Genomic DNA, 24,892 nt, shown 5'->3' with positions numbered 1-24,892 from the left:
TCTTAAAGCATCAATATAGTACAGTATATTTGCCAATGTATAGTGAAATATTTAAATATACTGAAAACATATACAGTACACAGTGATCTGAAAGCATATTGTGATCCTGGCTGTTACTGCCTAAGATTAACCTTTTTGTCCTCTTATTGTGGTCATTTCCATAAAAGTTCTGGAATTAAAGTGGTTCAGTCATATTTAATTGCTGAAGATCAAGCTCTAAAATGATGATGATTATTATTATTATTATTGTTATTATTATTATTATTATTATTTTCCATTTTGACTGAGGCTGCGGATTTAGCTTTCCTTTTAACATTGTAACAATATAGATATATAAATACCGGGTTTTCTTTTGGTCCCGGTGCACAGTTCTGGCGGTGAATCATCAGGGAATGAGTGTGCGTGTGCGCGTGGGCGGCGTGGAGCTGTCCGGTGCGTAGAGCGGTCGGGTTGAAGAGCCGGATCACATTGCGACGCACGGGGTTAACGACATTGATCGATCACAGCGGTTATGGTGTCGGTGTCACCTGACGCGTTCTCGCGCACTAGCGCTGGTCACGGGCTGTGCCGGCTATCTTTTCAGATGTAAGCGGCACGAAGCCGCGCGCCTTTCAGGTGAATTCCATCCCCTTTTCCGCGGTCAAACTTGTGTCTCTACGTGTCCGGGCAGGAGGTCTGTCAGCCAATACCTTCTGTAGTGACCCAAGAAATTATATGCTCCACTCCTGTGAAAATCTCCAAAAGAAAAACAGTGGAAAAATAACCTGCAAAGAGAAAATAAGAATAGTGTCATTAACATATGTTATGATTTCAAATCAATTTCCCATTTGTAGACTATCACACCACTATGAAATATTTCAGCTTCATCGTCTTCTAAGAAGTTGGGAGTAAGCTTCCTGGTCTCAAATTGGCTTTCTTTTATATATATATATACCTCTGAGAAAATTTCCATTCTGAAACGAGTACACAAGATAATCTGGTTGTAAAAGGCACAATATAAAAACCTTATCTGTATGTATTTATTTATTATTAACCTTATTTATACAGGGTAGGTTGACTAAGCATAAATGTCTAACCTGCATGTCTTTGGATTGCAGGAAGAAACCGGAGTGCTTGGCGGTAATCCACACGGTCACAGGGAGAACATGCAAAACTCCACACAGAAAGGCCCCCTGCCAGGATTTGAACCCCAGACCACCTTGCTGTGAGGTGACAGTGCTACCCACAGTTTGGGATTTACAGTCGGTTCCTTGGTAAGCAGAGCTGCATCAGTGCTTTAGTCGTACTGTATACACTCACTGATCCGGGAATATTCCTGGCCAGGTCTGACACTGCTGCTCATCTGACTGTCACGCACTCATTTTCTGTTACATAGAGGCTCTAGATAAAAGAGTCCGATGAATAATAGCAACGCATTACAAATATTGATTGACCAAATTAGTTCTGAAAGGCACGAGTGACCCTCATCTCCTCCTTTGTCTTGTCTTCACATTCTATTTGCGACATCAGTCTCTGAACGGAAAAACAAATCCAGTCTGTCCTTTACTTTTCTCTTTCCCTCTGCGTGTTTTCTTTTTTTAACTCTTTGTTTTGTGCTCGGGTTTGTTCACGTTCGTCCTGTGCCTGCCCACAACCCCCTCCGCCTCCAATCCGAACTGTCCTGTCCCAGAATGCACCTCTCCGGGCTGCTCGGCAGATGTTTCCGGTGTCGGGGGCGCGTGCATACATGACTGTGTGATAACCCATCCTTTTGGGGCTCATAATTAATACTCTGTGAGGGGGCTGTGCCTCAACTTAGAACCTTGTTGTATGTCATGTCATGTTTTCCCATGTGTTTTTGTGACAGTTTGTGTGTGTGAGAGAGAGAGAGAGAGAGAGAGAGAGAGAGAGAGAGAGACCCTTAGAGTCTACAGCTCTGGGCCTCCTCCTACAAGACATGGAAGTAAAATTCTTACTCTACGCAGATGACCTGGTTCTGCTGTCAGCCACTGGAGAAGGGTTACAGCAGAACTTATCTCTGGTGGAGGATTTCTGTCATAGCTGGGCCCTGACAGTAAACTTAAAAAAGACAAAAATAGTGATCTTCCAAAAAAAGCCAGATGTCAGGAAAACAGGTTCTTGTTTTTTTATAGGCTACACCACCCTTGAACACACCTAGAATCACACCTACCTAGGTCTGATAATTACAGCATCAGGGAGCTTTAGCATGGCAGTGAATGCATTAAAAGAATAATCTCAAATAGCACTCCATGCACTAAAAAGAAAATTTCAAAAAATTGTTATACCAATTAAAATCTGGTAAAAATTCTTTGATAGTGTTATCCAGCCCATTGCACTGTATGGAAGTGAGATATGGGGTCCACTCAGCCAGCAGAACTATTCTAAACGGGAAAAGCATCCAATAGAGACCCTGCATGTAGGATTTTGAAGAAACATTCTAAAAGTACAAAGAGTAACACCAAATAATGCATGCAGGGCAGAATTAGGCCATTATCCATTAATGATTCACATCCAAAAAGAGCATTAAAATTCTGGATGCACCTCAATTAAAGCCCGCAGGACACATTAGAACCTAAGGCAATGAAAGCTCAAGAGTTCAGCTGTGAAAAGAGTCCCCTCAGTCAGCTGGTAATGGAGCTGACTAGAATAGTGTGCATTATTATTATAGCATTATTGATTGTCACTGCAGTTAGGTATACCAATTGTTCAGTTGAATTTATATTCATGTTCTAATGTTTTTTCTATATTTGTGTGTGTGTGCATGTGTATGTGTGTGCATGTGTAGTCTGTGGTGTGTGTGTGTGTAGTGTCTGTTGTGTATGTGAGTGTGTGTGTGTGTGTGTGTGTTTCAGAGCTGAATCCTGGAGTAAGAGATGTGTGTGTGTGTGTGTGTTCAGACAGCCACAATCTGCTCCCCTCCTCCCCTCCTCCCCCATCCTGACCTCACTCTCAGAACCCCATTTCTGTAATTGATCCCAGACTGAATATTTCGGAGTTGCCAGGAGCGATTCATATCATTTTTATCTTTCAGACAGGCTTTCTACTGTTTCCAGATGGGAGAAGCACTTTCAGGTTCAAGTTTGTTTTTCAGAAAAATGTAATACTGCAAAGTCCAAAAAAGAAACCCCCCCCCCCCCCCCTCCCCGAGCTGGATAAGACACTACACCCATGTGATACTTCTCTCTATACTCTGGGCACTCAAGAGGTGGTGTGTGTGTGTGTGTGTGTGTGTGTGTGTGTGTGAGCCTTCGTACATGCTTCTGAATATCTTCCTCTCTACTGTGGAAAAAAAGAGCACTCACTCTGCCAGGGTACCACACACGGCTAATCTTCCAGCGAATGCGTACATCGCCCATCTCACGGCTAATCGTCCAGCGAGTGCGTACATCGCCCATCTCACGGCTAATCGTCCAGCGAATGCGTACATCGCCTAACACACGGCTAATCTTCCAACGAGTGTGTACATCACCTATCACACGGCTAATCTTCCAGCGAGTGTGTACATCGCCCATCACGAGTCCTCTTCCAACGAGTACGTACATCGCCCATCACTTTGAATATCTCTTTATGGACTCTCTGTGTTGCGCCTGGTCAGAAATGAACAGTAAAGTGTGGGAGAGAGGGACTTTGCTGTTAATACAGGCGGGTGGTTTTTTTTTCTCCCAACACGTAATCTAATTTCTCCACTACCTGGTTCTGCCCGGGCCATCTTATTGCCTCAGCCTTAAACTCTACCTGGGGCAACAGAAAGAGCCAAAATGGTGGTATCTGTGACTGCAGTTTCATCCCCCCTCGCCCGCCAGCTCCATCTCGCAGAGTGACAGCTTGGATCCGAATCATCTTGGAAACAATACGTGGTCTGTGTTCCTGTTTACTGATTTATGTCCCGCGTGGGATGGGGTGCTGTGGTGTAACTCCCGCCCCAGCTGGAGCCCGGGTTCACACCAGGGCTGACAGGCCCTCTGCTCGTCAGATCCCTCTGTGTGCGGAGCACATGGGCCTGAGCACACTGAGACCTGTACACACACTCACACACACACACACACACACACACACACTCACACACACACACACACACACACACACACACACACACACACACTCACACACACACTCACACACACACACACACACACACACACACACACACATACACACACACACACACACACGCACACACACACACACACACACACACTGAGACCTGCACGCACACACACACACACACACACACACACACACACACACACTCACACGCACACACACACACACACACACATACACACACACACACACACACACACACACACACACACACACACACACTGAGACCTGCACGCACACACACACACACACACACACACACACACACACACACACACACTGAGACCTGTACGCACACTCACACACACACACACACACACACACACACACACACACACACACACAAACACTGAGCACACTGAGACCTGTACGCACACTCACATACATACACACACACACTCACACACACACACACACACACACACACACAAACACTGAGCATACTGAGACCTGTACGCACACTCACACACACACTGAGACCTGTACGCACACTCACACACACACACACACACACACACACACACACTGAGCCCTGTACTGAGTACAGATAGACAGCCCTGGACCCAGAGTCCCTGATCAAGTGTGACCCTTCCTCCATCCCAATGGTGTTTATCCATCACATCAACCCTAACCCTAACCCTAACCCTCCATCCCAATGGTGTTTATCCATCACATCAACAGGAGCCCAGGCCTGATTTGGGGGGGGGGGGGCGGTAATTGCACATGGTTACACACCGGCCGGGACATCTCTGAGCCTGAGGTACACAGCTGGGCCGATAAGAGAAAAATCGCACGCAGGGCGAATAAGGTGAAGATCTGCCCTCATGCCCCAGCAGCTGAAAAAAGCTGGGGCACGTCTGGTCCCTTTTAGTGGGGAATTTAGGGAGGGGGGGGGCGTATCTGTATCTTGAACAAACTGTAATCTTACAGAAATATTTTAAAGCATCTGTGTCGTCCTCCTCCTCTGATCTAGGAGAGGGGGGGGGCAGTCCAGAGGGAACCTCAGGGGGGCTCAGGGGGGAGGGGTGTTTCAGGACAATCATGGTGGTGTGGGTCCATGCACTTTACAGCTGGACCTGAGGCATGGGGTGGGGGGTGGGGGGGGGGTGCGTAGGACGGAAGCTGCCGGAATGATTGGAGAAGGGGGCGGGGCTACAGTCACAGCTGCATGAGCAGAAGTAGTAGTGCCCCCCCCCCCCCAGCCCCCAGCCCCAACGGAGAGCTCGCGCTGCACGCAGTACATAAACTCTCCACGCTACATTAGAGCCCAAAGCCCTTCCACATGCTGTTTGCAGAAGGCCCTCTGCGACACTTAAACTTAGCCCCCCACCCGTCCACCCCAGCCTGTCCCAGCATCTCCCACTTTGCGTTAGCAATAGCCCGTGCTAGCGCGGTTTCAGAGGGACACTGAGGCAGCAACAGGCTCCTGCTGCGTTAGCGTTAGCCCGTTAGCACCGCTCGACATTAGCGTTAGCCCCCCCGCACAGGCTCAGAGGGACACACAGGCATTAAGGCGCTCTCCTGCGCTACCGTTAGCGTTGCGTTGCCGATTGGCTGCGCTGTAAAAGCCCGGACTCTCCGCGGCCGTAACTCAGCGTCCTATCAGCGCATCTCTAGCAGAGTGAGACTCAGTCAGGCTCCCCCCCCCCCCCCGCCCCCGCCCCCCCCCCAGGCCAGAGACAGGCTCTTCTATCCTGATTAGAGCCTTTATTTACTCTCTGTGACGGCACTCAGGCCCTGTATCAGGAGCTACTGAGCAGCAAGCGCTCTGGCATCATTACGATACATTACACATTACTGCAGCTTGTGTGTGTGTGTGTGTTTGTCTGTATGTGTGTGTGTGTGTGTGTGTCTGTGTGCATGTGCGTGTGCGTGTGTGGATGTGTTTGTGTGCGTGTCCATGCATGCATGTGTGCGTGTGTGCGTGTGTGTGCGTGCGTGCGTGTGTGCGTGCATGCGTGTGTGTGCGTGCGTGTGTGTGTTTTCTCCCCACTTCTATTTACAGGCTACCACTGCTGCTGTTTAAAAACTGTGGTTTAGGAGGCGGTGTACTTTAAAAAAAAAGTCTCCATATATGTTTTTACTGTGCATGTGTGTGTTTGTGCATGCACATCTGCGTCTGTGTTCGTGTGTGTTTGTGCATGCACATCTGCGTCTGTGTTCGTGTGTGTTTGTGCATGCACATCTGCGTCTGTGTGAGTGTGTGTTTGTGCATGCACATCTGCGTCTGTGTTCGTGTGTGTTTGTGCATGCACATCTGCGTCTGTGTTCGTGTGTGTTTGTGCATGCACATCTGCGTCTGTGTTCGTGTGTGTTTGTGCATGCACATCTGCGTCTGTGTTCGTGTGTGTTTGTGCATGCACATCTGCGTATGTGTGAGTGTTTCTTTAAGCAGGCATGCACATCTGCGTCTGTGTGAGTGTTTCTTTAAGCAGGCATGCCCATGTGCGTTTAGTGCACGAGCGTTTAGTTCTGCACCTCAAACTAGTTTTTACGTTTTTAATTTACGCTGGGGTTGACCGAGCCGGCTGATGGGCCTGGTCTTCATCCCCAGGGCTCAGAGCTCTGCTCTCTCTCTCGCTCTTCCACAGAGTTGAAGGGCAGAGGGGTCCTCTGCTGACCCAGGAACTGCCTCTGACCTGGGGCAGGAGGAGGAGGAGGAGGGACTGAGACAGAGGAGGTGGAGGAGTCTGAGGTGAGAGGAAGCGTGGGAGAGAGAAGGAGAGATGTTGAGTGGGAGAGAGAAGGAGAGATGTTGAGTGGGAGAGAGAAGGAGCGATGGAGAGTGGGAGAGAGAAGGAGCGATGGAGAGTGGGAGAGAGAAAGCGGGGGAGCAGACAGAAGGAGGGGAGGGGGTGATGTTGCAAGGGCAGAGGGCTGAGGCTAAAGCAGGGTCTGGCTGATGTACAGGGTGAGTGATTACAGAGCAGAAATATTTCAGACCCACAGAGACCTCTCCTATACCAACTCCCCCCCACACACACACACACACTCTGCACACACAAACACACACCCTACACACACACACACACACACACACACACTCTACACATACACACACACAGACACACACTCTACACACACACACACACACACTACACACACACACACTCTCTGTGTGGTCTGTGATAAACACTCAGCTGAGTAATACAGAGGGATGGGAAGCTCACAGCTGAAGAGACAGACAGACAGACAGACAGACAGACAGATAAACACTGGGCTCTGGCTGCTGGTCTTTCCATCCAATCCACATCCCTCATCTGCACATTCTTAAATAAACATAATATGTGTTTTTAATTAAGGCTTTTTGAATGTGCAAATTGAAGCATTATTACAGATAATTGTCATTCCTGTGATGGATACTTCAGGGAATATTTAGGACTTGTTCAGAATGATTAAATATGCACTTTGCAGTTGCAAAATTACAAAGTCCTTCTTAGAATCCTTCAAACAGGAAGCCAGGCGTCATAAATAGTAACTCAGGTTCAGCCTGAAAACCTGGGGGAGGAAAGCTGATAGATGAGCGATCCTGGCCAGCCTAATGACAGTAAATTCTGGGAAGGAATTCTGATGGAATTTGGTGGGGGGGGGGGGGGGGGGGGGGGGGGAGAAGGGTGGCTTGTTTGGGCAGTTCCACTTCTTCTAAACTTTCTTCCTGCCATATTTATGGATCTCTGGTCCCACCCACCCCACCCCACCCCACTCGCACTCCCCCCCCCCCCCCCCCCCCCCCATGGCACCCACCCAGACTAATCCCTCAGACATCATGCTGTTCTGTGTGGCATCTGCCAGGCCCTCTAACTGTCTTCTATAAAAAGCTGGCCACAAGAAGGAAAGAAAAAAAAAAAAAAAAAAAGGAGTAAAATTTTTAAAACCCAAAAATGGAGTCTCTGCTAATTAGAGCTTTCTTTTGGGGCGATGGTAGGGGTTACCAGCTGTTTGGAGGTCTGGGCTGCTGTGGGGGCGGGGGGGGGAGGGTGTTGCCAGGGAAAAAGTAGAGCGCCTGCATTTGTGTATTGGGGGGGGTGGGGTGGTTTGCCCAGTGGTGGCGGTGGTGATGGTCTTGTTCGGCAAAATGTAACCCCCCCCACCCCCCACCTTCCCAGCGTTAATTCACTTGTTGTCCCTCTCACAGGCCAATCTTGACGGGAAGCAAGAGAGAAGCCGCCAGCCCCAGACTCACTCAATAATAAATGGCGCGGCGGCGAAGTCCGTGACACGCTACACCTCCCCCCCCCAGGTATACCCGTTACCTGTCCGTAAGCCGAGAGCGGAGAGGTGGACCGAGGGGGTGTGGAGAGAGGGTGGGGGTGGTGCGCCCGTGAATAATTCAGGACCAATCAGGCGCCCCGGTTTGCCGAGCCCCGTGCTGGGTTGCCGGGGGGTGCGGTCCGTACCTCCACACGCAGCCGCTGTGGACTCCTGCAGAGGCACGCAGGGTCTTTTCGGCGAGGCACAGGAACGACCCGTCCCGCTCTGTGAAGTTTGGGGGCTTTTCCAGGGGAGTCTCCTCCGGGGTCATCCCACCATGGGGATGGGATTAGAGAGAGCGCTCGGTCTCTGCCTGGCCGTCTGGCTGCTCCCAGCTCTCCTGCCAGGTAAGGGGGGGGGGGGTCAGCGGGGCGGCGGGGGGGAAGGGTCAGCGGGGCGGGGGTGGGGGGTGAAATAGCTGCTCGGACACCGCGCTCGTAACTCAAGAGGTTTGTGCCGTGCAGTTCCCCCATGGATCTGCGGTAACATATTTCCTCGATGGTCCTTGGGGATCCGCGCGAGTGTTTTTGAATTTGAACAGCGCCTCAGGCTGGGATACTCAGACCGGGCCCCGGGGGCCAGCAGTGCTCAAGCTGGGATACTCAGACCGGGCCCCGGGGGCCAGCAGTGCTCAAGCTGGGATACTCAGACCGGGCCCCGGGGGCCAGCAGTGCTCAAGCTGGGATACTCAGACCGGGCCCCGGGGGCCAGCAGTGCTCAAGCTGGGATACTCAGACCGGGCCCCGGGGGCCAGCAGTGCTGCTGGTTTTTCAATTCATACCCTCTAATCAGGGCCTGATTTCGACCTGGAACATCAGGTGAGCAGCATTGGCTTAATTATTCATCTATCCACTTTCCATCTACCCATTATCCATCTGTTCAACTATCCATTATCCACCTATCCATCATCCATCTATTATCCATCTATCCATTTTCCATCTGTTCAACTATCCATTATCCACCTATCCATTATCCATCTATCCATCTATCCATTATTCATCTATCAATTATCCATCCATCTATCCATTTTCCATCTATCCATTATCCATCTATCTATTATCCATCTATTTATTATCCATCTATTCATCATCCATCTATCATTATCCCTCCATCCATTATTCATCTATTATCTATCTATCCATTATCCATCTATCATTATCCATCTATCTATTATCTATCTATCCATTTTCCATCTATCCATTATCCATCTATTCATTAACCATCTATTTATTATCCATCTATTCATCATCCATCTATCCATTATCAATCTATCCATTATCCCTCTATCCATCCATCCATTATCCATCCATCCATCTATCCATTATCCATCTATCAGGCTGAATAGAAAACCAGCAGCACTGCTGCTCTTGGCGGGGAGATCTGAGCATCGCTGATCTAGTTCTGAAACGTGTGGGCCTGCTGTGATGCCCTTACTCTGTTACACCCTCCCTCTGCCCCCACCACCCCCCCCCCCCCCGCACGCCGCTCCACAGGCCTGGAAATCCTGGACCCCAAGGAGGTGGAGTACGTCCGAACCCGAGTGGAGGGCGCGGTGGGGGGGTCGGTGACCCTGGACTGCGGCCCCACCCTGCCCAGCGTCTTCATCTGGGGCTACGCCCCCCCGGGGGCCAACGACAGCGGCCAGGCCGTGGCCTACAACTACGGCCAGGGCCCCAAGGTGCAGCAGCCCCCCGGCACCCCGGGGGGGGAGATTCGGGTGGCCCCCAACTCCTCGTCCCTGGTCATCGACGCGCTCCGACCCTCCGCCACGGGGCTGTACACCTGCCAGGCCCTGTACGACGCGCCTGACGGCCCCAAAGTGGCCTTCCACTACGTGCAGCTGGACGTCCTGGACGGGGACGGGGAACCAGGAAGTGCGCAAGTCTGACTCCCCCAACCCCCCACCCCTACGTTCTGATTGGAGCAAAAGGCCCCGCCAGTCATCTATAAGCAAACATTTTCCCTTTCGCTGTTCCGGAAAATGAATATGTTTGTGCCAGAGAAGGCTTGAGAGATGGTTAGACGGTGAAGAGGACGACAGATGTGAAGAAGATCCACAAAATACATGGTGTGTGTATGGCCTGGGAGATCTACTCTTGCTTCTGCATGGTGTCAGGCATTCATTCTTTTGTTTCGGGGAAATCTGTTTCTGCAAAAGTGTCATTTCTGAAAGCTTTCATATCCTGACACAGTTTGGGGGCGTTTGTGGGAGGGGTGCAGAAGGGCCTGCGCCTGTAATTTGATTCTGATTTTTCTGTCCCGAGTGCTTCAAAAAAAAAAAAAAAAAAAACATTAAAATTTGCAACTGCATTATTGTAACCCTGTGAACCTTCCTCGTGTGATCCTGTCCAGACTGCTCTCTTTGCATCTTACCTCACCGTTCCACTTTTTTTATTCATCTAACTGGCACTTGAAATCCATTTTGAAATACATAAAAAAATCAAATGAACAGACTGCAGTATTTAAAGCTCATACAGTGGAGGGATTTGCCAAGAAAGGCACAGAGACTCTATTGTCATAAAAAAAAAACTGTAAAAAAAATAAAATAAAATAAAAAAAGTTCAGAGTATTTTGGTTCAGTTGTCATCAGTCACAATTTCAAATTCAGTTTCTGCCAAACATCATGGTTGAGCAATATGGCTGAAAATTTGGAAACGCCACACGTCCGGGTGAATGGAGATCAGTGAAAGTAACACAAACCATCTGGCATATTAAAAAAAAATGATTGGCAGGTCTAGTAACTGGTAATTCAATCACATGTGGTTACGCACTGAATACTTTACATAAGCTATACCACTTCATTATAGTATATAGTAATCACCAGTGGAATTAAATACTGCTGACAGATGGAAAAAGACTGCTAAATATCACATCTATGATATCTATGATAAGATATAAAGTGAAAGAGTTCTGATTGGAAGGTAGGCTCTACCTGTTGATCACCTGACCTGGTCGTATCAGTGAGGTGCATAGAAAGCTGGTCATTATGAACCGAGATGAAGAGTCTTTGAGGTCAGAAACCAGGCAGGCCTCTCTTTCTGACTTTCCATGACCTTTCCTATACAATGGGGCTGCACAGAGACCCCGTTTTAAAAAAAGAGGCCAGTTTTCACGTGACAAGCTGCTCAATTCACGAGAATCAATATATTCTGTGTGCATACGAAAGAAAGAAAGAGGGAGAGGGAGAGAGGGAGAGCAAGAGTGAGAAAAAGCAAGTGAGAGAATAAGAGAGCGAGAATGAGAGATAGAGAGTGAGAGAGAGAATAGCAGGTGCGTGAGAGGGGAGTATTGGTCATTGTGATAACAGTTCCACTCAGCCACAGTGGGGAAGGAATTCGGGGACGGACAATGGCCGCTCTTTGTGTCTTCCTGTGCCTCAAATGAAGGGGGCGGCAGAGAGGGGCAAGGGGAAGTAATAAAGCGCACGCACGCACGCACACACACACACACACCCCCACATGCACGCACGCATGCACACACACACGCACACACGCACTCACACACACACACACCCACATGCACACACGCATGCACACACACACGCACTCACACAAACACACCCCCACACGCACGCACGCATGCACACACACGCACACACACACGCTCAGAGAAAGTCTCACACACACACACACACTCAGAGACAGTCACACACACACACACACACACACAGTCATCGGCCTGTCTGCCCAATCACGTCAGTGTCCCCCCGCCCTCTCCCTGATATATTTACGTCCCTTTTCGTTTCCTGTTAGTCGTCTCCTCTGGTTTATTACCCGCGAGAGAGCGTATCGTCTGTGCGGGCAGGGATCCAAAACCAGACGAGCCAGAAGTAATCTGACTATACATGCTGGATTAATGCATGCTGACATAAAGCACAAGACGTATCTGGGTCCTATCAAGAAGGATTTAAAAAAAAAATTTTTTTTACTGAAACATACTTCTTTTAACCTCTCATTGTAAATTCTGTGATCAGCATATGACAGTTTCTCCCTGAATCCTGGCCTCCGTGAAAATTTTCAGGAGTCCATAATTGTGCACTCGTGTAAGTGAATGAGCAGCAACAAAAGCTTTATGAACGGAACACAGATCGTCCTGCCTGTCATTCATGCTGATTTGCGAGACCCACAGAAAATGTAACTGCTTTAAAAGGACCCCAGTCGTCTACACACAATGCCTGAAAGTGCCACACATCAAAGGAGCCGCTAGCAAAAGACCAATTTGAGCACAAACCCGACCCAACACAACAGTACATTACATTACAGGCATTTAGCAGACGCTCTTATCCAGAGCGATTTACACAACTTTTTACATAGCACTTTACATTGTATCCATTTATACAGCTGGATACATACTGAAGCAGTGCAGGTTAAGTACCTTGCTCAAGGGTACAACGGCAGTGTCCTTACCCGGGAATCGAACCTGCGACCTTTCGGTTACAAGCCCAGTTCCTTACCCACTGTGCTACACTCCGTCCACTCAGTACACTCAGTACAAGACGGGCCCATAAGACACCCACGCTAAACATCTTAAGCTAAACACAGTGAAGCCAAAGATCAAAATATCTGAACGCGCTACACTGGCCTCATCGACAAAGTAGCCATTACGTGCTAACGGCTAACCTTAAACACGCAGCCCTGAAACATCACCAGTGCGGCAGTAAAAGGTATTTCCAGAGGCGCTGTGTGACTCAGATCATGTAACGTTCGAGCTGGCGAAAATTCAGGACGACCGACCAAACCGCACTCCCAAAGACAGAAGAAGAGAGCCAAGTGGTGAACGCGTAGGAAATGGTGCTGGGAACAACGGCCAACACGCTAGCCCAAAAAAAGCGCGTCATCTGGGCGAGCGAGGAACGACGACGCCCCCCCCCCAGGGCAGCAACCTGTTCCCAATTAAGGTCGAATTTGGGTAACGGGTCGTCTGAACGCTCGGAATAAACGCTCTACGCTGCCCGTGGAAAAAAAAACGTCTGGACTCACGACAACGACAACAGAACCGGCCGAACGAACAAGAAGTGCCGGAGAACGAGGCAGATGAAAAGTCGTTTCTCGCAGCAAGGGCGGGACTTACATCGACAGCCAATAGCAAAAAGGTGGTGATCAGACTATATCACTGCATGCTAGTGAAGCATGAAGTACTGCATTTAGGAGAAATAATGCCAAGCTTGACACGCACTCCCTCTCCGTCTCACTCTATCTCTCACACACGCACACACACACAGATGTCACGATAGACTGTGACACGCAGACCGGGCCGACAGCCCTCCCTAAACCAGAGGCTAGACTGGTTTAAGGGGGTGGATTTACAGCGACGGCCAATAACAAAGACGGTGATCAGACAAGATCATCGCATGCTAGTCAGGCATGAAGTAGTGCATTCAGGAGCCACCGTGCTAAGCTCAAATGCGAAAGCAACCTGCCTTTTAAACTGAGATTGGGTGAATGTTTTGGCTGGTAAACAGGGGCTAGCTTCACTTGTAACTTTACAAACTAGGAGTGCGATCGGGTTTTCACTCCAACGCGATTACAGTCTGACCAGCTCCCAGGGATGCGCTCCCATAATAAATCAACGACGGGTTTTAGCCTTCTGAAGATCTTCTGAAGCCTTTGGAAATCCAACTGGAGGTGATGATTCAGGCCAAGTGAACCGCTGGCCAACAGCACCACGCTGGCCAAATGCTAATCGCACTGCAGGGAAAGCAATTTCACAAGCGCTCCTCTTTCCAGATGCTCCAGGCTCCAGAGAGAGAGAGAGAGCATATGGGGCCAACACTAGCAGATGTATAAAAGTCTCCAAAATACTTTTTGGGGCTGTTTCCAATAAATCAAGGGACAGATCTTCCTCACACACACACACATGCTAGGAGAACAAAGGAGATAAGAACAGCAAGTCTCTTCCATAGTTTCTCTTTATAATATCACAAAAAACTTTACACATAAACAGGCTAAACTCCACACAGGGTGGAAAAAAACCCAACGGCAACGGAAACAAGCCAAAACAAAAAAAACACAAAAATGAAATAAAAATAAAAAGTATTTCTCGTCAAAACAAACAAAAAAGAAAACAACCGAAAAAAAGCATAAATAATATAAAAGAAACTTTTTTTTTCTTAAAACAGATACATTCATATGAAATAATATTTTACTACTACAAAAAATAAATAAGTCATCTAAAGAGTTTTTGTTCTTTTTAAAAAAAAAAAAAATCTTTTTTTCGCCATTTGTGGGTTGTAGTTGTGGTCTGAGCGTGTCCGGCAGTCTGCCCCCCCCCCCCACCATGGACCCCACCCGGCCCCACCCCCAGCGTCCCCCAGCGTCCCCCCCAGCGTGTCCCAGCCCGGTGCGTGCTCAGTGTGTCCGTGTCACACATTGTCTCTGATCAAGCAGACGCTGGCCGTCCATCTCCCACATCCATTTCCCTTCGTCTGACCACCCGATGCGTGTGTGTGTGTGTGTGTGTGTGTACGAGTGTGTGTGTGTGTGTGTGTGTGTGTACGAGTGTGTGTGTGTGTGTGTGTGTGTGTGTGTATGGTGTGTACGGTCTGCGTGAGTGTGCGCGTGTGTACGTATGGTGTGTGTATGTTCGTATGTGGGTGTCTGTGTATGGTTGTGTGTATGGTTGTGTGTGTGTGTGTGCGCGTGTGTGTGTGTGTGTGTGTGTGTGTGTGAGTGTGTGTGTGTGTGTGCGTCCGTGCGTCCGTGCATGCGTGTGTGTGTGCATGTGTATGTGGGTGTCTGTGTATGGTTGTGTGTATGGTTGTGTGTGTGTGTGTGCGCGTGTGTGTGTGTGTGTGTGTGTGTGTGCGTGTGTGTGTGTGTGTATGAGTGTGTGTGTGTGTGTGTGTGTGTGTGTGTGTGTGTCTGTGTATGGTTGCGTGTGTGTGTCTGTGTATGGTTGTGTGTGCGTGTGTGTGTGTGTGTGTGTGCGTGTGTGTGTATGTGGGTGTCTGTGTATGGTTGTGTGTGTGTGTGTGTGTGTGTGTGTGGGTGTCTGTGTATGGTTGCGTGTGTGCGTGTGCGTGTGTGTGTGCATGTGTATGTGGGTGTCTGTGTATGGTTGTGTGTGTGTGTGTGTGTGTGTGTGTTCAGATCTCTTGTACTGTCGGCTGTATAAGGCCTCCTCTCAGACTGCCACTGGATATCCAGGCTCCTCTCTCCTTACAGTCCAGCTCAGGCAGCCCCAGGCTCTCCCAGCACACGCCCAGCCCCTCCGGGTCCTCCTCAAACAGCAGCTCCTCCTCTGCGTGAGAGAGAGAGAGAGAGGGGGAGAGAGCGGGAGAGAGGTACACCTGTCAATCACTCAGCACGCAAACACTGCACTGCCACACCTGCACACGTCAACACACTCCTTTACATAACGTCCGATTTGGAAAACAAACCTGCTACTGCGGGAATTAAGAATAGGGAGGAGGAGGAAGAAGGATGAAGAGGTAAGAAAGCAAAAGAAGAAGTAGAAGAAGAGGTAGAAGAAGTAGAAGTAGAAGCAGAAGAAGAAGAAGAAGATGATAATTTATTTGTAGAGCACATTTCAGGCCACAGGTCCAGAATGCTTAATAAAGTAATAAATGCAGCGCTGTAGGACAGGGTGTGAGAGCGTGTTTCAGACGGCGTTATTCACTCCCGCCCCTGGAGAGCTGCAGGGTGCGGTCGGGCTTCGCTTTCAGCACAAGATCCGAGGCCAACTCAGACCCATGAAACCACAGACGAGGTGAGCTAACTGCATAATCGTCTGCTTGATGTGACCAATCAGCTGCTGAGTAACGATGACAACCGGCCCACCCAGCAGCTCGCCGAAGGGCCAGAGCGAATAGCACGGCTCCAGACTCTAACACTCCGGCTCCGCCCACCTCCTTCCTCCAATGAGCAGCACTGGTAGTCCCCTGACTGACAGCAGGAATGCTGGGAGAGGGGCGGGGTCTTCTCTCCTGGCTCCTCCCCCTGCCTGGTGTCCCCGCCTCCCTCGTCCCCCGGGAGAGGTTGGGGCTCGGAACCCTGGCAGCGGGAGGTCACGTGACCCAGGGGCACCATCTCCAGCGCGTCCTGCTGGCACGGCGCCACGCGGTGCATCATGGGAAGGGAGCCGCTGGAGTAAGTTCCGTTGGCTTTCGTGTAGCACCTGGAGGGGTGGGGGGGGGCCGGGGGAATTCGGGGGCAAGGTACAGTCAGAATGATCTTGTCCTTCATTTCAATAAAACTTTCAGGTGTCATTCATATTTAACTGTATTTCACAAGTGCTCACATCTAGAGAAACATAACACTGCTAGAGAACAGAAGTTTTATGAGTCATACACACATACATACACACTCATACACACACACACACACACACACTCTCACTCTCACCCTGTGTCTTACACACACGCATAGACACATGCACGCACACACACTCATCCTCTCTCTCTCTCACACACACGCACACACACAGAAGTTATGAGTGACTGCGATGCAGACCAGGCCAACAGCACTCTTAAAACTGTACGTTACACTGCACGTGTAAAACCGCTACGTCGCTAATTTACGGTTAGCACATCAACCCCTGAATCAAGACACAATCCTCATAAACACATACAACAACATGAGATACACTGCCAAAGCCAAAGCAGTCGCTCCGTTAATGAAGCAGCAAGTGCTGGGTGGGGTGGGGTGGGGTGGGGAGGGGTGGGGGGGAGAGCCAAGATGGAGTCTGCAGAGACGGCCCTTCTCCTGCCTGCTCAGGATCGTCATCGAATAAAGATTTTCAGACGACAGCACTCTGAGCAGCAGCGATTTTAATTTACCCCGACAGAACTGTAAACCCTTAATCCCGGGGACAAAGCGGACTTGATCGCACGCAGGATTATTAGCCTCTGCAGACACGTACAGCGCCGCCAGCCGTGAGCCAGACTAATTAATACGACGGTAATAATTTTATCGCGGAACAAAGAGAAGAGGACATTCAAAGGCTAGAGGATGAAGGATAAAGCCGGCTGTGAAAGACGACTGCTCTTTAATGTGTAAAGATGAGCGGATCTGAGCAGAGATCTCACATGAAAGGGCGGTGTCTATATCAGCATTAATAGGGCTTTTGTTTCTTTAGCTGCTCAGGCTACATGAGTTAATCCCCGCAGCACTGATCTCTCTGATCCAGACTGATGCAACGGATCACAACGGGGCTTCAGCTGGGTGTGTCCCAGTGTCTGTTACATTCCAGAACCACACACACACACACCGCGCACACACACACCGCACTCACACACTGCACACACACACCACACTCACACACACACACCACACACACACCACACTCACACACTGCACACACACACCACACTCACACACTGCACACACACACCACACTCACACACTGCACACACACACACACACCGCGCACACACACACACACTCACACACTGCACACACACACACACACCGCGCACACACACACACACTCACACCGCACACACACACACTCACTCACACACACACCGCACACACACCGCACACACACACACACACACACACCGCACACACACACACACTCACACACACACCACACTCACACACTGCACACACACACCGCACACACACACCGCGCACACACACACACACACACTGCACACACACACTCACACACACACACACACACACACACACACTCACACACACACACACACCGCGCACACACACACACACACACACACACACACTCACACACACACACACACACACACACACCGCGCACACACACACACACACCGCACACACACACACCGCACTCACACACACACACACCACACTCACACACACACACACACCGCGCACACACACACACACACCGCACACACACACACACACACACACACACACACACACACACACCGCGCACACACACACACACACACTGCACACACACACTCACACACACACACACACACACACACACACTCACACACACACACACACCGCGCACACACACACACACACACACACACACACTCACACACACACACACACACACACACACCGCGCACACACACACACACACACACACACACACTCACACACACACACACACACACACACACACTGCATACACACACACACACACACACCGCACACACACACACACACACACCGCACTCACACACTGCACACACACACACTGCACACACACACACTCACACACACACACACACACACCGCACACACACACACACACACACCGCACTCACACACTGCACACACACACACTGCACACACACACACTCACACACACACCACACTCACACACACACACACACACACACACACACACACACACACACCACACACCACACACACCACACACACACACACACTGCACACACACACACACACTCACACACACACACCGCACTCACACACACCACACTCACACCACACTCACACACACACACACACACACACACACTCACACCACACTCACACACACACACACACACACACACACACACTGCGCACACACACACCGCACTCACACACACCACACTCACACCACACTCACACACACACACACACACACACACACTCACACCACACTCACACACACACACACACACACACACACACACTGCGCACACACACACCGCACTCACACACACCACACTCACACCACACTCACACACACACACACACACACACACACACACTGCACACACACACACTCACACACACAAACACATACCTACACATACACACATACTTAAAACACGCAGGCACACACACACACACACGGACACGCGCACACATGCACACATACACGTACACACACACTGAAAACGTGCACGAACACACACACACCTAAAACGCACATACACACACATACACACATACACACACATACACACACACCTAAAACGTGCATGCACAGACACACACCTAAAACACGCACACACGCCACACACAGACACACACAGAGAAGAGAGGAGGGTAGAGGGGAAAAAACAGGGAGAAAGCCTGTGAAATTTTTCCATTCATAAAAAATGGAGCGGGTGAAATCTCAGGAGTCTATCACAGGGGTGGCAGCCACACCCCTCCCCCTCCCCTCCCCTCCCCTCCCCTCCCACGCTCCCCTTCTCTATTCAAACATTTACACACCCCCCCGGCCCCCCGCCCCACGCCCCCCCCCCTCCTCCCCTGCACACAGCGAGGTAAATAAACACATGGATCATTAGACCAGCTGGCCGGGTGTGTGCAGTGCAAACTGTTAGCTCTGCAGCCTCTAAAGTACACAAACAAGACTGGCGGGCAGCGGGGAAACAAGCGGGGGGGGGGGGGGGGCAGGGGGGGGGCGAGTGGGCGGGGCTGAGCACAGTCCGGGAGCGCTGACTCCCAGGGTCACCGGAGGAGAGCAGCCGGACCCGTCCCGTCAGGCAGCTGGTGAGCCACACACCCAGGAGCGCAGTAACACGCACTCCACACGCCAACTAACGACGGTTTTTGGAGCGCAGAAACGTGTCTCTCTGCTCCAGCTCCATCGCGGCCCGAACAGCGCTTGCTTATTTAAACTGTATTGCGCCACTCAAATAAAACACTAACAGTAATCATTTTTTGAAAAGAGAGAGGAAGAAGAATGGATCGCATCCATGAAGTGCTTTTCATCTTTGGCTTATGAAGCGTTTTACAGTGAAGGGAGGAAAGTCAAGCTCGCATGAGCGATGCACGGCAGCCATTTTGTGCCAGAACACACAACCACAAAACCACCCACAATCACACTCACACATACACACACATCCACACACACTCACACTAACACACACACACACACACAGCACAGATCATCTACATAAAAGCCACCCAAGCCTGTAGTGCTCCCCTCCTTCCTCCCTCCCCTGCATCTTACCTGTTATTGTTACAGAAGTTCTGGCAGCTCATGCAGTCGGAGGAATCTGATTGGGGCAACGCCGTGTACGTTCCGCCCCCCTGCCAATGGCAAAGAAGAATACAGAGTTAAGACACGCCCCCTGTACCATTCTGCTTGTGGTTGGGAATTAGCAAATATACAGATCCACAGATTAGTGTGTGTGTGTGTGTGTGTGTGTGTGTGTGCGTGCGAGTGTGTGTGTGTAGGGGGAGAGTGCGTGTGTGTGTGTGTGCGAGTCTTTGGCCTCCCCCAAAAAATGCCCGGCTTCAGGCCCTTCTATATGTATTACACATCTCATCAAACACTCGTCTTTCCCATTTTTTGGATTAGTGCTGAGATCAAAATCTTTGTCTAACTGCCACTCCTTTGAGGTTTTTCAAACCAATATGTGGTGACTCATTTGTTTTTGGCATCAGTGAGAATAAGGAGACTGATAAGATCACAACTCTGAGACGTGGCCTAATATACCATACAGGTGTTGTTAGGACATACAGGTATGCCTGCCTACTACATCTCAAGCATAAAATCTAACCTGATTGTGATTGGACGGTGGAGAGTGATTGACGGGTAAAGGGGGGCGGGGCACTCACGTTGTGGATGTGGTGGGGGTGGGAGTGCTCGTACTCCAGGGGGCCGTCGTGGCTGTGGTTGTGGGCGTGGCCGTGCAGGTGGGCGGAGGGGCAGTGGGCGGGGCCCGTCCCGTTGCCCAGCGCCAGGCCGTTGGGCAGTTTGTGGTGGAGGTGGGGGCAGCTGGAGGGGGGCAGGGTCCCGGCGTGGCCGTAGCCGTTGATCCTGCCCGTCCCGGACAGGGCGCTGTACTCCAGCACGTGCCCGTTCATCTCCGCCGGCTGGTACAGGTAGCCGGGGGGGTCGTACTCTGTCCGCGAGGGGGGGTTAAAGGTCAGACACATTCTCTGTGAGCTCCGGTTTTGTTATTCGATAATCATCACTGCAGTATGTCGCCCACCTCTAGTGCCATGACTGGTTGATTGATAAACTAAACTGTTTGACAGACTGAGCTGATTAGCCGTTCTTCGTAGGGGCAGGCTACAGTACTCACTATGCAGGCTGTGATTGGTTGATTTGGTTGACTGATAGATTGACTGAGCTGATTAGCTGTTCTTCGTAGGGGGAGGCTACAGTACTTACTGTGCACGCTATGATTGGTTGATTGACAGACAGACTGAGCTGATTGACTGTTCCCAGCCAGCCCAGGCTACAGTCCTCACTGTGCAGGCTGTGATTGGCTGACTGACAGATAGACTGAGCTGATTGGCTGTTCCCAGCGGGGGCAGTACTCACTCTGCAGGCTGTGATTGGTTGACTGACAGATAGACTGAGCTGATTGGCTGTTCCCAGCGGGGGCAGTACTCACTGTGCAGGCTGTGATTGGCTGACTGACAGATAGACTGAGCTGATTGGCTGTTCCCAGCGGGGGCAGTACTCACTCTGCAGGCTGTGATTGGTTGACTGACAGATAGACTGAGCTGATTGGCTGTTCCCAGCGGGGGCAGTACTCACTGTGCAGGCTGTGATTGGCTGACTGACAGATAGACTGAGCTGATTGGCTGTTCTCAGCGGGGGCAGTACTCACTGTGCAGGCTGCTCTGCTGGCGGTACCTCCACAGGCACATGGCGATGAAGAGCAGCAGGATGAGCAGCATCACGCCCAGCACGCTGCCCACGATCAGGTACAGCAGCCCCCCGGCCTGGGCGGGGGGGTCGGGGGGGTACGGGCCGGGCGGCGTGATCGGGTTCTCCCGGGGCGCTCCTGGGGCCTGACGGGCTGCCGAAAAAACACACGAGAGCCAGTCAGGACCGTCCCACCCTCAGACAGGAAGTGACGTCACGCCAGAAATGTATCCCAAACAACTGGGCCAGGTCTTCAAGCCAACATTAAATACGGCACATTTACTTATAATGAGCCTGCTTTACACAGCTTTAACACCTGTGGAACTGGACTCCATGGAAATGGGGACAATGCAGCTACTGTGTACAACCAGTGAAAACTCAGAACAAGAAAATTAGTTCTCTGTTTATCCCCAGAATCATCGTAGGGACCTCTTTCAACTGTAAACATGCAACAGTTAAATCATGAAATACAGCATTTATAACCGCAATTACAATGTCACAATGTGTATTTACAGTGGTTACCCTACCTGCGATCAGAGTAATTACCCAGGTATTAGGGCCAATTTAAGTGGGCCCCTTTTGAGAAACTGTCACAACAGTGGTTTTGGCTTCATGACAGATTAAGCGCGCAAAAACTCAATTACCCATAATTCCCTCCTGCCATGACTCACCTTTGGTCTCACAGATCATGACGTTGCTGTATTCACTCTCCCCTCCATCATTGAAGCACTGCATCTTGATGTCATAGGACGTCTCTGGCTGGAGCTGGCCAATCAGGTGCCACTGTTTGTTGCCTGTTAGGGGGGAAGAAGGCGGGACAGTAATGCACCAGTGATGTCATCGAGTAAACTTTATGACTACAGTAATTTTCCTCTAACCCTCTCTCTCTCACCTTACTGCCTCTCCCTCACCCTCTCTCCCTCCCCGCCTCTTTCTCTCTTTCCCCTTCTCCCCTCGCTTGCTCTCTTTCTCTCTCTCTCTCTCTCAGACAGCTGTGTTACACTAGACAGCCTCCTTAAATGGTAGCTGAGTATTTGTTCTGGACCGTCTCCAATATTCCCTCTGCACACACACTGTGCGGTCCTTCACAAAGACACACCACAGAAACACCATACAGTACTACTATGCCACCAAACACGCACACGCACAAACACACACATACACACACACACACACACACACACACAAACAAACACACACAAACACCACACTGTGCGGTCCAGCACACAGACACACCACAGAAACACCATACAGTACTACTATGACACCAAACAAGCATGCACACATGCACACACAGACACACGCACGCACACATGTACACACAGACACACCACAGAAACACCATACAATACTACTATGCCACCAAACAAGCACACACACATACACATTCATTCACACACACACACACACACACTTACACGTACACACACACACACTCTCTCTCACACACACACACTTCACATTAGAAACAGCCCCATGAGATTCCCAGAGGTCACGGGCGGCTTATCTCTAGGAGATGGCTCAAACAGGCATGTGACTCCCTGACAGAGGGCGAGAGCTGCTGTGAGAGAGAGGGAGGTTAAGAGGTTGGGGACTGGAGGGGGGGGGGGGGCAGGATAGGAGGGGCGGGGCAGGATAGGGGGGGTAGGTTTGAGTTATCAGCCCCTCTTCTGCAGGGCAGGAGATGGCCCCCCCAGTCCAGCCTCCACGGCTAAAATTCCTGATGGAAACCTGAGCCCCTTCAAGCGGCCAGGTCTAGGGTTTCAGTTCTGGGTCATTAGCGCGGTGGCCGTTTATTAAAGACACATTTTACGCTGCCCTGTTACCCTGCCAGCACCACTCAACGCGCTTCAATCGTCAAGACGACGACCCCCCCTCACCCACTCCTCCCCTCCTCTCTCTCCCTTTCCCTGTCTCTCTTTCTCTCTCAGCGGATATCTTTTTACCCCTCTCCTGTCCCCTGAATGTGGCTGATATCCACTGCTCTACAACCGCCAATAAACTGCTAACCACAAACAAACCGCTAACTGCTAACCTCAAACAAACCGCTAACTGCTAACCGCAAACAAACCGCTAACTGCTAACCGCAAACAAACCGCTAACTGCTCACCGAAAACAAACCGCTAACTGCAAACAAACATCTTACAGCTAAGCAAGCACTAACAAAGCACTAATAGCAAAGCAATCGCAAACAAACGGCTAACTGCTAACCGCAAACAAACCGCTAACAGTAAAACAACCGTTAGCAAACTATTAACTGCTAACAAGTGTGCAACTCCAACAGTCTCTTCCACCAATCGCTGGCAGTTTGGATTAAAAGCCGGTGGATGGAGACACAGAAGGTTTGCGGCGTTTGAGAAAAATGCAGACTGGCTGTCAGACACACCATTTGAAGACAGCATCACATTTACATCCAGTCACATATGCTCTTATCCAAATCACTTTTTGCAGAAGGGGAGGGGGGGCGGAGTTTGCATACAATTCATTTAAACAGCTGGATATTTTACGGAAGCAAACAAGGTTACGTACCTGGCTTAAGGGTACAATGGCTGGAAATCAAACTGGCAACCTCTCAGTTACAAGGCGAGATCCGTAAAACCAGCACTCACCTTCCACAACGTCCCTCTTGTAGTCGCTGTCATTGTCGCTGTCTGTGGGACGATAGTAGATGTAAAATCCCTGGATGGGAGTGTTGTTATTGCTGGACGGAGTGTACTAGGGGGAAAAAAAGAGGAGGAAAAAAGAGAGGAAGAGTCATTTGTTTTCATCAGGCTGCTTCAGGTTTCTGCATATTTCAGGGATACTTATTTACGTGCATCAGCTTCACATGCCAAAAAAACAAAAAAGGAACCAAAACCTTTTTTTAACAACAATGGGGAAAATAGGCCAAGCAAATATTTTCAGCAACAGGAAAACCAAAGAATACTTAACCCCACTGAAGAGTAGGTTTTTTTGGAATGTTTTTTTTTTCTTTTTCCCTAAATTCTAAGTCAGTGTTCTAGGACACCATTGGTTTCAATTAGTG

At 50.1% G+C, this 24,892-nt stretch overlaps 1 protein-coding gene across 2 annotated transcripts in view; it reads right to left on the bottom strand.

Moving 5' to 3' along the window:
- Positions 1-15,383: 15,383 nt before the first annotated feature.
- The window catches only part of cdon (cell adhesion associated, oncogene regulated), a 43,692-nt gene continuing 34,183 nt past the window's right edge, over positions 15,384-24,892 (bottom strand). For both annotated transcript variants that reach the window (XM_035383670.1, XM_035383672.1), the window contains exons 14-20: positions 24,477-24,582; positions 22,539-22,661; positions 21,830-22,021; positions 20,826-21,112; positions 20,215-20,294; positions 16,202-16,470; positions 15,384-15,594 (exon numbers count right to left, since the gene is read on the bottom strand). In XM_035383670.1, coding sequence (XP_035239561.1) covers positions 15,440-15,594; positions 16,202-16,470; positions 20,215-20,294; positions 20,826-21,112; positions 21,830-22,021; positions 22,539-22,661; positions 24,477-24,582 — 1,212 coding nt within the window. In that variant the 3' untranslated portion in view covers positions 15,384-15,439. The remainder of the gene's footprint in view (positions 15,595-16,201; positions 16,471-20,214; positions 20,295-20,825; positions 21,113-21,829; positions 22,022-22,538; positions 22,662-24,476; positions 24,583-24,892) is intronic.

This window comes from Anguilla anguilla, chromosome 12, assembly GCF_013347855.1.
Source record: "Anguilla anguilla isolate fAngAng1 chromosome 12, fAngAng1.pri, whole genome shotgun sequence".
NCBI classification, from domain to species: Eukaryota; Metazoa; Chordata; class Actinopteri; order Anguilliformes; family Anguillidae; genus Anguilla; species Anguilla anguilla.
Note: the sequence above shows the minus strand (reverse complement) of the source record. Positions and strands in the feature narration are given on the sequence as shown.